At 45.4% G+C, this 16,704-nt stretch overlaps 1 protein-coding gene across 1 annotated transcript in view; it reads right to left on the bottom strand.

Annotated features, from left to right (window-relative positions):
• Positions 1-462: 462 nt before the first annotated feature.
• Positions 463-16,704, bottom strand: part of MYO5B (myosin VB) — a 118,415-nt gene continuing 102,173 nt past the window's right edge. Inside the window, exons 30-39 of the mRNA XM_067316697.1 lie at positions 12,913-13,111; positions 11,726-11,819; positions 10,054-10,197; positions 8,436-8,587; positions 7,759-7,848; positions 5,781-5,931; positions 5,214-5,499; positions 3,841-4,015; positions 2,474-2,554; positions 463-1,313 (exon numbers count right to left, since the gene is read on the bottom strand). Coding sequence (XP_067172798.1) covers positions 1,161-1,313; positions 2,474-2,554; positions 3,841-4,015; positions 5,214-5,499; positions 5,781-5,931; positions 7,759-7,848; positions 8,436-8,587; positions 10,054-10,197; positions 11,726-11,819; positions 12,913-13,111 — 1,525 coding nt within the window. The 3' untranslated portion in view covers positions 463-1,160. The remainder of the gene's footprint in view (positions 1,314-2,473; positions 2,555-3,840; positions 4,016-5,213; positions 5,500-5,780; positions 5,932-7,758; positions 7,849-8,435; positions 8,588-10,053; positions 10,198-11,725; positions 11,820-12,912; positions 13,112-16,704) is intronic.

A 16,704-nucleotide genomic window follows, 5' to 3' on the forward strand; every position in this document is an offset into this window, starting at 1 on the left:
TGCTTAGCCATTCCCTTTTGCTTTTGAACGTTTTTTTCCTTTTTAAAATATTCCTCGTTTATCTAAACCCAGTATTTGCACTGCTGGTACTTTCTGATGGCTGTTGAGTTGAAGAGAATTTTTGTTTCCTAGTCCTGGGCTACGGCTAGGATGAATCCACTGACCGAAGGAGGACCGGGGACATGATGATTAAACTGGGTTGCACTTGCCTGACTTACTTACGCGTAAGCTTCTGATCCTGGCTACGTAAAAGCAAGGAAACAGCTTCTTATCTCGGGCTCAATCACCTTTAGCCACTGCATGAGAGTATTTGACTTCTAAAAGCACAGGGATGCCAGCAACAGGGCTCAGGATGGCGCTCGCCTGTACTAGAAGCAGGAGGCCCAGGGCAGCCCCTTGTCTCAAGATCACGTCATTCGGGTGAAATCTGTGCAAGTCACTAATACAAATTTGGTAACGGAAGAAAGTCCAAATTCCCAGTTTATTTGAATTCCCTGTAGCGTGTAAATAAGAGATGCACTGTACAAAGGAGAGCAGCAACATTTCTGAAACTGAGAATTCACAACAAATTCCACATCGGTGGAAACAAGCATCGTTCCAGCTTGTTACCTCAACCTGCATGATAAACACACATTTGCACCTTCTGCAATTTAATTCTGAACTATTGCGATACAGTTACTAGCAAGAACAACAGGCAGAATTGTTTATCTCCATTATTAATATATACAGACCACCTAGTTATTTGACAAATTGCATGTTCTTGAAGGCAGCATAAATGTCTAGGATTTTGTTTCACATTTTTAACTGTCATTTCTTCATAGTCACCTATGAAGATCAAAGTAAGCTGTCTCCCACTAATCATTCTTTTCTGTTAGCAGCTTTTGGAGATTATTTTGGGCTTTGAACTATGTCAGCATAAAATCAAGCAGTAAAAAAAAAAAAAAAAAATTGTATTTCAAGTATCCTTATTCTGAACTATAAATTACCAAAAAAATCACATACAGATCAGTCTTTTTTTACTGTACAGTCCATTTATTACTGTGTAGTAGTTCTTCCATAAACTTATTTGGTCCACATTTAAAGAGCTCCTTAATTTCTTTTTTGATTTCTTTTTTGCTGGAGGTCTCTGGGTACGAGAGATGGACTTAATTATATTTTCTTCAGACTTTATTGAGAAATTCCAAGTTGAGAGAAGCAGGGAGATGAATAGAGTCCATGGTTATGGAGGATGGGTTGAAGGGAAACAAAACTGGGAACATATACTTGAAGTCTAACAGCAGCTGCGGAGGGTCATTTCGCTCTTGCAAGTGTGCCTACGAGGTGGGGGAGAAGAAAACACAAATTCAGTACCAATTGTTGCCTTTTTCTTTGATTAGGTTAAACATTACAAGAGCAAAGGTTTGAGTGTGCAGGTATATAAAAGAGATACTAGAGAAATGGATTACGCTTTCATCTGAAGGGGAAGCTTGCTTTTTGAGTACAGAGTGGAAAATAAGTGGAAACAGCCCCTGCCTTAAATAGCTATAAATACCAAATGTAAATACTTCCCAAATGCACAGGTCAAATTATACAGATCCCACTATTCTCCTACAAATTCTGGATCTGGAGCACATTCACAAAGGAATTTTCTGAATTACATATGATAGCAGGTCTAGAGATACTTGAAAAGAACAGTGAGAATTATTTCACTCTCTTTTACAGCGGCCTTCCTCCAAGCAAATACATCCAGGAACTCCTGCAGAGTCTATTTGAAGCTTTGCTTCAGCAGAACCTAGTTACATCTTCTACGCTACCAGGAAGCGAGACAGGACCTGGAAACAACACGACCATTGCGCAGCAAAGGCAGCACCGCTTGATACCAGACCATTTTGACTCAACCACTCAGAGATGGAGACATACTCTAGGAAGAGCTGAACACTTGCTTCCTCCTAGTGAATATTAAAAGATGTCCTGTGGTTTTCATTTACGCATTTTTCCTTTAGTTGCCAATTTCTGCCTTGTATCTCAGAGGTAACTCCATTTCTGCTGTGCTTCACTGACTCCTGCAACCCTACTTCTGAGCCATACAGATCAGGCATGAAATGCACTTTTTTGCTCTGAAAGTCAAATTTAGGTACTGAAGTCCAAGTGAGTAATCCTCAAAAAGAGGGTCTAATCACACAGGCACATCTTTTTGTCAGTAAAACTTCTCGTGGGCATGTTGTTCTGTTACCATATGGGGCCACGACACTGGCTGAGCTGAGAACTCGGGTGCTTATCTCAGCCTTTGGCCCGTTGCGATCAACAGCCTAGATATCCCTGCAGCCACATTTTGCAAGGAGGCACGTTCCCAGAGCACCACGGGTTGCGTTAAACTCAGGACAACCTGCAGCTGCACGCCTATTACAAAGTGCCTAAGTCATTACTGATGACAACATGGAATATTCCTGTTAAATCAATACCCTTTCCTCCAGTTTACAGCCCTTTAATTTACCTGTATGTTTCGTATGAAAGATACTGTAACACGTTCTTCAAACTCGTTCACAGGAGTGTAGAGATTAAGTATCTTTACAATCTGTTGAAAACAAAAAAGGATTACAGACAGTCATGAGAAGTCCAACTTCTCCAGAATACAAAGCACCACTAACATTTAACATTGTCTTGATGAGCCATGACAAATCGTACATGAGACTATCTAGAAGTGGGAGAGCAAAACAGCACCATATTCAGTGCTGTGGACCAACCTGAAATCTGCACAGAACTGATGAAATACAGTGGTCAAGGAAAATCTGCTTGTGGAAAGTGAGATGTGATATGCTCTGCACATTTATAAACATTGCTTACAATATGCATGTTTGCCCTAAGTGAACCTGTCCTAGGAAACAGCACCAATATCATCTTGTGCTCCTTTGCCTGCTGTAAAGGTTAAGCCTTTACATCCCCATCAAATTTACTTCTTATGACAACATTTGTAAACCAGGAATAAACTTGAACAACAGGTTTATCTCGGAATATCTTTTGGGTTGGCCCATGGGGACTCAGGAAGATTCAGAATAGGTGACTGCTTCCCGGTACAACTGATGTCACCTCCTGATCCTAACTCACTCCCATTGCAAGTCCTCAACCTCCCCTATCACCATTCAGCTTCTGCCTCGGAGAGATTCAGGGTGTGGAGAGGGAGACATAGGAGAAAGGACCCACGAGAATCACTGGAGATCAATCCACACCTCCCTTATTTTGACATTATCAAATAAATGGCACACAAGCCAGCAGCAAAGAGCAGGGGCTTCTTCCTGTTGGAATGAAGTCTAAAAGTTTAAGTCAGATCTACTTAGTGCAATTAATTGGTGCATTAAGGACTGCAGTTCTCAACATCCTGGCCCAAACATGAATTCTTGCTGGGCATCCCACAGGACAAGGCAGATGAGATCCTAGCAGAAGACAACAGGCGGCTTTGTGAACTGTAACAACATCTAAAATGTCTCACTTAAGCCATAAAGCTGTCAGGGCTGGGCTTCAACTTTGAGAGATTTACTATGAAGGTCCAGCGCCGTCAGTGGCGCTGTAAAATAGCAGCGGTCAACGATGACCACCTCGAAAAGTTCAACAGTCTCAGTCTGTGCAATGAAGAAATGACAGTGGGAGACCACTTTTTTCCAATCCTTTAACCATCAATACCTTGTGCTGTAAATTTCTGCCCTGCTCATGAAGCAAAGAGCTTTGTAAGTGTGTCTTGATGACACGTCCAAAAGGAGCTTTCATCTGAAAGCCAGAAAACTCAGGGAAATAACGAACAAGGCATTTGCTGCTAAGGCAACCCTGCCGCTTCCCCTGAAGCGACGCGTGCCCTCCGGCCCCCACCTGCTGGGTAGTGAGCGAGGTACACAGGGAGCAGATGGCCTCGGCGTCCTCCGAGGTCTTCTTTTTCAGCTGCAGGAGCTGCGCTGCCTGAATCAAGGGCTCCAAGGTCTGCGCCGCTCCGCTCTGCTGCAGGTTCTTCCCGCGCAGCCACTCCTCTAGCTGGCTTATGTTAAACCTGGATAAATAACGTGGGTAAGACGAGCTGAGAGAGAATTCATAGCTTCTCCAAAACCATTTACTAGACTCGGGGTATGTTGCAGTGCCAGTATATGTTGCTTTTTTGATGCCTAGTGGCAATACACGTGGCATGGGACGACCAGAGCAAAACTTAATACTCTTCAGCTCAAAGCAAAAATTACACTCTGTGTAACTTAAAATTAGGTGACCCAGGAAAGAATTGAACAGCACAAGGGATACGACTTTCAAAAGTATTCAGATATGGTCAAATTAAAAAAATAAATAAATCAATGAAAATTAAGCTTTTAACAAGCATCTTAAAGTGCTAAAAAAAAAAAAAATTGCAAGGTGCCCAAGTACCTTTGAAAATATCTGTCCATGCACAAAAATGCCTTTGTCCATGCCCACTCCCAGGGTCAAGGGCAACGTGCAAAGGACCCACCATGGGAAGGGGAGAAGGAAGAGAAAAGAAGGTTTAAATCTTTTACAGCAAGAAGTCAATTGACAGATTTATGCCAGGGCCAGTAAATATTCATGACTCCTTTTTGGCAGCTTTGCACTACGTCTCCTTTGGAATTGCAATAGTTATTACAGTGTTATATTACAACAGAGACGGGGCGCACGGACCCCTGACACCAGCACAGCCTGTGGACATCCACGCCCATGTTTGCCTGGGACTCACGTGAGTCAGAGGGGCTTCACACAGCCACAGGGGTCTGTGATCAACCCAAATAACTTTGGGTACTAAAACACTTGTTGCTTTAAAAACATCAGACATCGCAGTGGGAGGCAGTGAGGAGACACAACCCTCCTTTCCAGGTCCCAGCAACTAACGCATCCTACATCACTTGGTGGAGGCTTTGGGCTGCGCAAGCTTCCTGCTCAGATGGGGCAAAGCGAGGTGGGATAAGGCTCATCCTAGAGATAATTTCCATAACGCGTGTTTAATCCACCAAGGGCACAGCAAATTGCCTTGTACACGCATTGTGCAATGAGGGTTAGCTTTGACTACCACTGCTTCTCCTTGGACTGCTGACAGCTGCATCAGTTCCCTGTTTCACCCAGGTTTGCTGAACCCAAACAGTTCCTCTCCTTACTTACACTGTTGCACTTTATTCTACTATCTTCCCTGGCTTATAAAACTAACAAAACTTGTCCTTGAGCGGGTAGGGCACTGCCTCTAGCCCCAGTCCCACCTTAGCTGCATGCCAGTGCTCCACGAGCAGACGTCCTTCCGCAGCAGGAGGTTGTTGAGGGTGACCGCGTTGATCATGTAGAAGAGCTGCTTGAAGACCTGCTGGATGATCTCCGGGTCCAGGCCCTGATCGCACATGACGCTGTAGAACGTGTTCATCTGGCGGATGACCGCGTCCAAGCTGTACGAGCTGTCGCTGTCCGCCATGCTGGAGGAGCGATTCCTGTAGCCCATTGGCTTCACGCCGGAAAGCCCCTGGATGCTCTCATTTTCCAACATTGCAGACACTGAGACGGGAGGAAAAAAATCAGGAGAAAACCTGTTAATCATGAGAGGCGAGAAACTGCTCCTTCCACGGTGAATTTTATGGGCTGTCATAAACACGGAGCAGTCTCGGAATGGATCCATGGGTTGACCTTTTTCTTTTTGCAGCACATGCCTCTTGCCCCCTGCATGCTTTCCCTTTGGGAAGAAGCATTGCTAGCACTGTAGGAAGGTCTGAGAAACATTCAGAGCACCCAGTTACAGCTGAACTCCCCCCATAAAGGCTAACGTGTGGTCCACTTACCTATCATGGGCTGCAGTATGCCCTCTGCTATCTTAATGAGCTGCTGATAGATCTGGATGGAGAGATCGCTCAGCACCTGGCGGTACTCGGTCAGGTCAAAGTTCTTGAGACAGTGCTCATTCTGCTTAGCGGTGTTTTGGGTCATAAAACCCTAAACAGGAGAAGATTAAAACAGCCGGCTTCATTATTCATCGCCTGGTAAAATCACTTTATTAAAAAAATAAGCTTAGAGTATAATGCATCCAGCTATGTTACCAATATACATTTTTAGACTCTATTATAGAAGAAAAAAGGCTCATAAATCACTTCAGATTTATTCAGTCGCTTTTTGTTAATTATTATGAGAGGGCTGCTTTTTGAAGAAAACCATCATTAAGCAGTAAGCTTTTCATTGGAACTTTAGCAAGGAGAAATACATCTGTATTAATTGCAATGTACATCTGAAAGAGCAAACGACTTGTCAGCGCCCCGAGAAACTCTTGGTCATCCATTTGTTTATCCCCGCGCATCAGAACTATCTGCCGGCAACCCCAAATATTTCGGTCAGAGATTAAGGCTTCAGAAAAAGAAAACTGAACACCCTCCCCTCCCGTAAAAAATTTTGCGCTAGCTACGTGCTTTTTGACAACTTTTTAAACTGATTGATTTGAAGCCCATAAATCTCCTCTAGTAGCTGATTTTTTTTCCCCGGCCTTTAGCCGAAAAAGCAGCTGATCTCCGATCCTGCAATCGGCTGCTGCAGCCCTCAGTTCTGGGCTCCTGCATTAAGGACTCGAGCCATTTTTGCTTATAGTTGCAAGCGTGACATCACTTAAGTCTCTAATTAGCACAGGCGCTTTAATTGCTTGTTCACATAGTAGTCCTCCCAATTTAGTGTCAAAACGAGAGCTGTGCTACTAATTTTTTTTTGTTTGCTGACTAGCAAAATGCAAAAATACGACACGTACGCTTTGAGCTGTCTCCCGAATTTCTCACTTTTCCCCGCAAATAAAGAAAGCGCTACGCTCTTGGAACTGCAAAAATGCCATTCTGTTCAGGTTTTTCTTTTCAACTTATTTTCTTAAAAAAAATCAGCTGGGTTTCAAACTAAAGGAAACCATATTCTGGAAACTACTCAGATGGGAATGATTCCCTCCCCCTCTGTTTTTGGACAAAATTATCAACCCTATTTGTAAAAAGCCCGCTCAGCTGACACTGCATGACTGTGGCAAACAATGTGAAATTTAAGCTTTTTTTTTCCTCCCCCCCCCTTGCTGGTGTTCTGGGAATAACTCTCTTTAAATGCAATGCTGCTATCCAGGCAGACGAGGGCGAATAGCAGCTTAACTATTACTAAGTCTTATCTAAATTATTATTTTTTTAATTTAGAACTTGGAAGTAGAGCAGAGTTTTTACAAACCGAACGTTATCTTGTGAATGATCTGAATAGTTAAGTTGATTTCCAAGACAACTTTGCTTTAAATTCTCAATTCCTCTTTATTCTTAAAGCTCGACTGTTCAATATATCTAACACAAATTAGGAGTAAATGAGAAACTACGTAATTTGGCCCTGTTACAAGTTTTAATAGCAATGCCAATGATTACTCAGAATAAAATTGCAGGATTTGAAACGCTTTTCCTCTGGGTAATGAAAGGACTGAAATCAAGGGAACAGCCTTCGAAGGCAGCCTACCAGGAGGGATTCCCCTGCTCGGATGAATCAGATTGCATGACTGGCTTTAAAACTCAAAACACTGCTAGTACTAAAACTAGTAGTCAGAAAAAATTGTGGGTTATGCTATAAGGGTTCTGGTTTCTGCTCTTGCCACTGTCCTGTGTCTCATGAGGCTCTGCTGGAGCTGCCTCCTGTTATATCCAAATAAAAAAAGGAGGAGGGTCAGAAAGCAGCCCACGTCGTAGCCAGAGCCGAGCCCCGGGAGCACGACGCAAGCCCAGAGCAAAATTCCCGGAAGGCTGCAAAAATACTGAAGTTTCTCACCGCATCTCCGCTGTATTGCTTTAAGCAGTGCAGGAGGCGACACGTGTTAGCCAGCCAAAACGACGTCATCTGAAAGTCTTCGTTGTGCTTCTGCAGGAGCAAAAGGAAACGCGTGAGCCCCCTCCTCGGCGGCGGGGGAAGGCGGCACACGAAGGCGAAAGGGTTTCGAGTTTCCCCGCTTGGCGCACGAAGCTCCCTCTCCGTGAACGGCCAGCATTACTGAGGATATTTCCCTTTTTGTTCTCTGCAAACAGTTTTTTAATCTAACTGCTTGTAAGCGCAAATAGCACTATCTTCATTGCTAACATCACCTGCGTTTTTTTTTTGAATAAAATACAGCAGTAAAAGCAGCCTGAGTGATACTTCTTGCTATGGCAGTAGCGCTTTCCTAAAGGCTCAAGTTTGTCATACATTTGCACCATCCACATCTGAACATAAAAATGAGACATGTTCATCCCCTGCATCAAATCTGGCAGCTAAGCCGGCATGAACAAGGTCCAGGGTTTATTCCTGGCTCTGCATTGGCCTGGTGGGCAAATCATCCCCTTGTTGTTCTTAAGAGGGAAGCAAGGCAAGGGACTGGGTTTGAAAACCACCTTGAGAGAGGAACACCAAACACGGTGACGTGGTCATACTCACCTCACCCTCTCCCCAAGTCAGAGGAAACTTGCACCCACCTTCAATACTTTCTTAATGCCGTTGATGGTGGAGGTGAGCAAGGAGTGCACCTTCTGGTCATCGTTGATGTAGTCCGCGTGCCTGATGCACATGTAGAGGATGTAGGCAGGGAGGCAAGGGACAGTGGCAGACACCGTCTGGGGCTTCAGATCTGGAAGTTTAGTAAAACACAACCCAAATTTGCCAGCTGTCTGCCGGAGAAGCCCCCAGGCAAGACCCCGGCTCTGGGGAAGCTAAGATTTCAGCTCCGTGGTGCAGACGCAGACCCAGAGGCGCAATGGCAGGACGGACGGACAACCCGTTGGAGCCAGCCAAAGGCAGAAGGACAGACCACTGAGGTCCAGGAGGGCAGCACCTCTTGCACGGAGGTTGGTGGCACGCTGGGCAGTCAGTGGAGCTACATCTTCTTTACCTTATGAACGGCTACCCAAGCAGTTTATAATGTACTGCAGCTACCCTCAGATGTCTCCTAAAACAAACTGCCTTTGTTCCACTGCTGTGCAAGATCCCCAGGGTTTATCCTTTATTATCCCCTTTTATTATTACCTGCGGCAGTGGATAAAAGAGAGATGGTGAAGAACTACTTTTGGTTTCCATCCTTCCTTGTGGCACCTGACTGCCGCCAGACTTAAGCTCTTGCAAGTACAATGTACCCCACAATCATAAAATGGGCATTTGAGATTTCAGAAGCGGGCAATCCAAATTTCTGCATCATGCAGACTCCAATAATCACCAGAAAAACAAAATCATCGATTGCAATCCCTCAGGTTTCACGAGTCATTGATGGGACTAACCTAGCACAGGTTAATGGCACAGAGATAAAGCAGTTTCAAGCGAAGCAAATGGAACCAATGAGCTTAAAGAGTGTTTTAGCTTCTAGTAGCACTGTGTTTTTAATCAGGATTTCCTCCTGCACAACATCACCAGCTCGCTTTGTAGCACACAGCTCCAGAGGAGGTGGAGGACTTCGTAGCCTGGCAAGTAGGCGTGTGCTACCTTGTTCAGACATTTACTCACTGCCAAACACTAAAGGTGGACAACGCAGCTCTGAACAGGCTTCAGTAAATGCTCCAGAGCAAAAAAACCCATCTCCAGGAACAGAATTCAAACCTTCACTAAACACCCAAACCTCTGGATTCAGAAAGTATAAATTATAACCCCCCAACTAGGCTACGACTTACAAACTCTTAAGCAGTACGTGTCCAATCTGCCAGGAAAGAGCAGAGATAAGAGCAGCAGTAGAAATAGAGGGCTGTCTATACAAAATGCCGCAGAGTGAGGAATTAAGGAATTACACGATCCCAAGCTCCCAAACCTGGGGAGCCCAAAGCTGGCCAGCATTTGGGTTGGCCTGGGGGAAGGAGGCTGCAGCCACGCGCCCGCCTCCGCTCTTCACGGTTACAGCAGTTCTCCCAAAAGCGCGTATGCACATTTAAGTGTTTTGCCAGTTCAGGGCATTATCTGAGTCCTGCTAGGGGTTTAAACCAGAGCAATCACAGTTTGCCTATTTTGAGGTCTAAAGCCTCATAAAACCTCTCTCGGTTGAGTTTCCAGTTTATAACCTCCCTCCGGCGAGAGCGCAAAGCGCGGGACACTGCTGCAGAGCAAGCTGCTAACCTGTGATGAGGTTTCGCACGAGAAGTGGCTCGTCCTCTTTGTAATATTCCAGCATTCCCTGGAAATCTTTCTCCTTCCTCTGGACCGCAACCTGCCGGTTGAGCTCATGCCGCCTCCTCTCCATCTGTACCATCGCTTGGGATGCTGCAGAGAGAGGAGATGAAATGTTAGAGCTGGTAATGGAGAGCTAATCCACTGGCCTTAGACCAGACACCAGGTGGATTTGTTTTATATAAGTCCAATAATGTCCTCAGTTTTGGACAGACCTTCTAAAAAATAGGTCTTGAATTCCAAGACAACTGCAGTTCCGGCTCTGAACAAAATAAAGAATGCAAAAGTCAGACCTAAAGAACAAAAGATGAAACAATTTTCCATTTTCTAAGCTTCCAGGCTACAGCTGGAAGGTGCCAGTCCTAGGGGAATCTTTTTAGTGCACCATTTTTATGGAAGAAAAAAAGCCAGCCCATGAAAAAATATCCATGCAACACAGCTTATGGCTGGCTGTGAAGCCAAACTAAGAAGTATCATGGCATACTATTGAGCATTGCGCTTGCATATAATTTTAATAAAACGGAAGACTATGAGACTCAAATGCACGTACTGCAGTAAACATCAGCCTGATGCATGCAAATTACAGTGACAAAGACCAGCTGTGCTAGCTGTGGAAATCCTCCGTTTATTCAACTTAATTTCACTTAATGTCTAGTTTTCAGAAATTAGCTCATGAGAATTGAGTTCTCTGGTTAATCACTGTTTCAACAGAGAAAGAGAAGCTGTTTTTATATAGCACAGATGTCGTTTGAGGTGTTTTCTCATCAAGCATGAGGGTTGTTTTTTTTTTTAAACAACAAAACAAAAAACATTAAGTATCTTTAATCCCCCCAAATTCCCGCAACAGAGGTTCCTAGTAGCCGCTGGAGTCCTCTCTAAATCTCTGCTGGGGTCACAGCACTGACTGTAATGAAAGTGCAAAGGCATCTGAAGTACCATCTGGAGCCTGGCACATCCCAAGCATCTCCTCAATCCCTCATCCTCCTGCAAGCTTCAGTGAAAGCACGTTGGCAAGCTAAAGGAGGCTCCAAACTTTTGGCCTGGATTTTGAATCTGTCCCTATCTGATTAAAGAGTCCAGCAAAGTCCAGGGACATTTCTTCCCAATTAGCCCACTTTTGGATTCACGTCCAAGGTGAAGGTGGCAGAAACAGTTACAGGGAAAAGGTTGTACTTGTTCAAAGGCCGCCTAAGCACCACTTGTGGGCTCCAGCTGAACTTTCCGGTCTCTGCTCTCATTTAAACCGGTATTTCTTACTGCAAGTTTCCATTTCCACCAGTGGCTACCCAATTTGCTTGTCCTTATTTTACAAGTAGAGCCCAGACTGTACATTCTGACAGTATGACCCTAAACAGCTAAAAAAGGAGTTAAAGGCCCACCAAGAAAGAGGAGGAGAACAGATGAAAAACAGATAAAACGTGAAGCCCAGGTAGAGTCAAGAAAATAACATATAATTAGACTGAAAAATCGCAAGCACAGTGACTCTAGAGCAATGACCAGCAATGGCTGAGAGTGGGAGCAAAAGCTTTGACTGGAAATCTGCAGTTCTCCGAGGTTGGCCAAAGAAGCAAAATCAGAACGCTGTTCCCCCACCCCCACCATCCAATAAAAGCAAAGTCACCTTCAAAATCTTGGACCTTCTTCATGTAAATCTTCAGCTGTTTCTTCAGCTTCTTTTCATTCTTTTCCAACTTTTCTAGTAGCTCTTTGAGATCCTAAAAAAAAGAAGATGTAATAGGTTAAAACAAACAAACAACCCCTCAGGTGGGCCAGTTGAGTAGAGCTAACCTACTTCCCATAGGGACAGTAGGACAAACAACCTGTCAAGCTCTTTCCAAGTACAGTCAGAGAGGAATAAAAATGGCAGCTTTTAAAGCGGATTTCTCCAGGACCTTATTTTAAAGAATAGGTCACCCTGCTCTCTCCAGCAGTGACCTTCTGCTGCAGAGATGGAGGCAGGGAGCCATGCACCGAGCAAGTAAACGTCCTCCCTCCCTGGACGCGAGCAGGAATGGAGCTCCCCTCAGGTGCTCAGGTCCTTCTTGATGCTTTATAAAGGTCTCCCAACTCCTCCGCGTTACAGAGTGAAGCTGAGCAAAAGCACCATATACAAACTACACATCCAATTTGGTTTCCCTTAAAGTCAGCAGCAAAACTTCCACTGACTTCTACAGGGCCACGAAGAGCTGCCTTGTTCTCCATTGGCTCTACAGGATTTCTTGGTGCTATAAATCAAGTCCCATTGCTAGGGCAGATAATTAATCACGCAGAAGAGCAATAAAGCAAAGACCGTTTAGTTCTGAAGAAAGATGCACTTCTGCCACAGCACGAGAAGAGACAAATTGGCCTCCTCGGGCTCTCCTCCCTCAACAGTTTGACGTTCACCCTGAGTGCCCATTACCACAAGGACCCTGGCTGCTTTCTCTTGGCACAGCCTACAGTAGGCAATTACTCACAACATGCCACCCAGGGAATTTTATCTCCTGCCTGTTATTTATATTTAAGCAGTTCCAACACTATTTAGACAAAATAGAGTTGTTGAGTAGCCCTCACCCCAATTCAGGAGAGATCAACATTCACTCTGGACAACAAACAGATATGGGAGGTAAGAAGGGGGGGGGGGAAGAATGTATCACTCAGCACTTTCCAGAGCAGCAGACGGCCTCAATCCCACCAATTAAAGCAAGTAAATGCATGCAAAGCCCCCAGCGTCTCATCCTCCCCTTAGTTTCCTGTCTCACCTCTGTCAACCCCTGTTTTCAGCTCCTTAGGCTGCAAAGGATAGCAGTTTTCAGCGCAGTCGCTTACCAGATTCTCATTGGTGAGGCGCGTAATTTCTTGCTGAAGCCCAAACTCCACCTGGGCCTCTGGAGACAGCTGCAGGGTCTGCAAGAAGGCCTGCTGCTGTTTCTCCATCTCTTCCTTCATTGCCTCCACTTGGTTCTTCAGAGTTTCGACCTCCTCCTCGTGCTCTCTTCGCTGGTCCTGGAGCTGTGCTTCCAGCAACCTGAGGAAAAGCCCACTCCAACCATCAGTGATTTTGGCATCGCAGTGGTAACTACCACTTTGAGTCCAGATTCTTCAAAGTCAGCCAACTTTGGCTACAACCCTGTGAGAGTGAACAGACCTCCCAATGACACACACACACACACACACACACACACACGGGTGCTATGGCTGTTATTGCAATGCTACCTTATTATTTATGATACTGGAGATCAAACCATGCATGGGATGTGAACATGCTCCAGACAGGCCCCTAAAGGCAAGAGCCTTGGAGCAGTGGCCAGGACAACCTGGACTCCAACCTGGCTCAACAAGCTCAATGCAGAATGGGGCAATGCGAGTTCAGAGGGGAGCTATGATCACGAGCGTGCACAAAAGTCTTTCCAATTGGAAAGTTAGGCGACTGGTCAATCAATAAAAATGGTTGCTAATCATTTACTTAAGTCTCATCTTCTTCTACCTTGCTCAATGATCCAAAAAATCCAGGAGTTCCCTTCTTTCTGCAGCTAAATCGCAGATTTGGGTCACTTTACTTTTCCCTTTAGCAAGAAGCAGACACAGGGCAGAAGCACAGCCCAGCCCACGACCCACAGGTTTTCCAAAAGCTCAGCGCACAAAGGACCCTTGTTCCTGTGCTCTGGCCCCTTCTAAGCACCAGCTCTTGCAAACTGAACCATGTGTAATGCAAGCTGCTCCTTGGGTTAGACTGCCACGGGCTTCATTTGCTGTTGCCAGGAGTTTTTAAAAGGGCAGAAGCTGAAACCTTTTATTCCTTCCAGCTATTTGTATGACTGGTTTTCTTGTTTTTTTTTTTTAAACAAAGAAAAGATATACAGGTATACCTCCACTGTCTTTCATCACCTAACTGAAGGAAACTGTGCAAGAGGGAACTTTCTGTTCGGTTCCAGGCTGCCAGCTCCGCAGGCACTGCTGACTTCACCAGGAGTTTTCAGCAGTGGGAAAAAACACTAATTTCCTCGCAAACTGCCATGTACACGTACTGACACCATGATACGCTGTGGACAGAAGTCACCAAAACCAGCCTTTCCCCTGCTTTTCCACGGGTACCCCATCTTTCCGGGACCTCCGCGGGGATGATGCACAGACCACATGAGACCCCTTTTCCTCCTGGGAGCCGCCAGCGAGGCATTTAGTTACCGTATTATCATTTCCTAAGTCAGTTGCTCAGAAATCAGGTGATGTAGCTAGTTGTTTTAAATTTAGGAATGAGAACAGGGAGGAAATGCTAACGAGAGCCTGCCCCATGCCCTGCTCTGTATTAACGCTGGCCGCGGCTGCCCGGGTTACGCAGGCTCCTTTGCAGAGGGTGGACGGGCAGCAAAGCAAACACTGGAAATTGGGAACCTTTAGGAGAGCTCCCAACTTTGCACCCGCAAACGGAGGGGAGCACTCCAAGCTCTCAGCCAACTCCTTGACGGAAAGGTTGTTGCCTCCTGTACGCATCCGCGCTGGTGGGGGTGCTGACCAACTCCGGCATCGGATGCAACTGCAGTGCTCAAGGGGAGGAAAACTCCGACGTCGATACCTTGCCCAGGACGTGCATCGACCGCCGAGCAGTGCCAGCGGGGAAAAAGCTACAACTCTTCTAGCCCTGCTGGTAAATTCACGCCTATGAACTAGTTTCCTGCCAGCAACGATTCTTTATTTATTTATTTATTTATTTTCCTTTTTTGATAGAGTGCAAAGAACGCTTGCTTTCTATGGCAGATCTCTGGATGAAAAGCATTAATCATTTTCTAGTTTGGGGGGTTTTTTTTGTTCTGTTTTGTTTGCTTTTAAAAGATTCAAATAATCCAGCCTCTCTTTCCAGCAAAAGATATGAATGGATATTTTCTAACTATAAAACCATGGACCATAATGCATTCAGCCTCATAATCATGTTGTCAGGAGTTATATCCTTAATAGGGTTGGAAAATACAGTACGTCGTTTCACAGTGGGCCTAAGTACTTACTTCTCATTTTATTTCTTCACATGGGTTCGGATTAACTATGAGCAACCCTCAGAAACACACGTTTCTTCTATAAACTTGGGTTCCTACCTGCCTTTGAAAAAATAAATGAATCAACCCTGTTATTTTGCCTGCCACTTTCTGGATTTAGTCTGATCCCTCCAGATGTGACAGCTTTAGACTACCTTGTGCAATAGATTACTTTAACTTTTCCTCTCCATAGTGTCTTTAATCAGCTGGTTTCATAGTCTTTACAGAAATCATGTGTCCGGAGCCTTTCTCGGTATTCACTGGCCTGGAGATGCGAGACCCTCCCAGAAGCACCATCGCTCCCAGGAGGCCCCAAAGAGGTGGGTGCTGCCACCGCGCGTCCTGCTGCACCGTCTGCTGTGCAAGTACGGTGCCACGCGGCCACCGCTCACCTCCCTTCTCACTTTATGGCAAAGGCCATGCAGCAGCGCGTGACCCCGGGGAGCAGGCAAGGTGGGCAACAGTGCGGCGCAAGCACGGGGAGCCAGCTCCCGGCATGCTCAGAAACAGGAGAAAAGGCTTTAGGGAGAGCTCTCCCATGGGTGACAGCAGCTCGTTAGTGAAGGAAGAGGACGAATACACAAAAGGGCAGGCGAAAAGGGGAACAGAGAGAGGAAGCAGTGGGGAAAAAAAAAGCATTTGACCTGGCAACTTGCTTTAAGCCTTGATAAGCCAAGCCGAGCTCTCCATCTTCATTGAGATAACCCCAGTCCTCAGTCTTGCTAGAAGTAAAGGACAGAAAAAGAAAACAAGAGGACAGAGAAAGACAAAAGGTCAGTTGCAACAGAAGGGGGAAAAAGTACAGAACCCGTATTACCCTTATTCTTTTTTTTTAAAGCACACTTTCATTGCATCGTATTTTCTTTTCCACCATGCTAAATGAGATGAGAAGAACCATGGCTGGTTCATGAGGCCCCAATTGTGCCCCACAGGACTCCTCTGACTCATGTAGGTATCTTCTCCCTCCACATCAATGGCACCATCGCACTGGGCACTTCTGCAGCCCTTTCCTCACTGCTGCCGACACAAACACGAGGTTGGGAGGGACCTTTGGAGATCACCTAGTCCAACCTCCTGCTCAAAGCAGGTCTAGAAGAGATGCCATATATTATGATTCTTAAGACCCTTCTGTTTTTACCAAAAAGCCCAACTCTTGGGGACCAGAACCTGAGTTTTCTTTTCTATAGGGCTAAATTGTTTCTTGTAGAATCGCAAGGAAACACTTAGAAGACATACGGGTTAACTCAAAACTACGTTAAAGTCATGCACTTAAAAATCAGGGGAGAGAAACAAGGAGCAAGAGTAGTGAGTGAGAGAACAGAAGTTGGAACAAGGGGTAGGGAAGGGGTAAAATGAAAAGTGCACAGAGTGAGAGCCTGAGCCGTGGTATTGTGACCCAGGAATAACATTAAGGCCCTACAGAAAGGCCTGGCTAACAGGGTGAACCTTCCTGGGGGAGAGGGAGATTGCAAAACCCTTCAGAGCAACCCAGCCTACGAGAGGAATAAGCTACACTGGCAAAAAGACGTATCTGTGGGACAACTGCGTCTGCATTAAGACTCTGGCTAGCAACATTATATCGGAGAAATCTATT

This window comes from Apteryx mantelli, chromosome Z, assembly GCF_036417845.1.
Source record: "Apteryx mantelli isolate bAptMan1 chromosome Z, bAptMan1.hap1, whole genome shotgun sequence".
NCBI lineage: Eukaryota > Metazoa > Chordata > Aves > Apterygiformes > Apterygidae > Apteryx > Apteryx mantelli.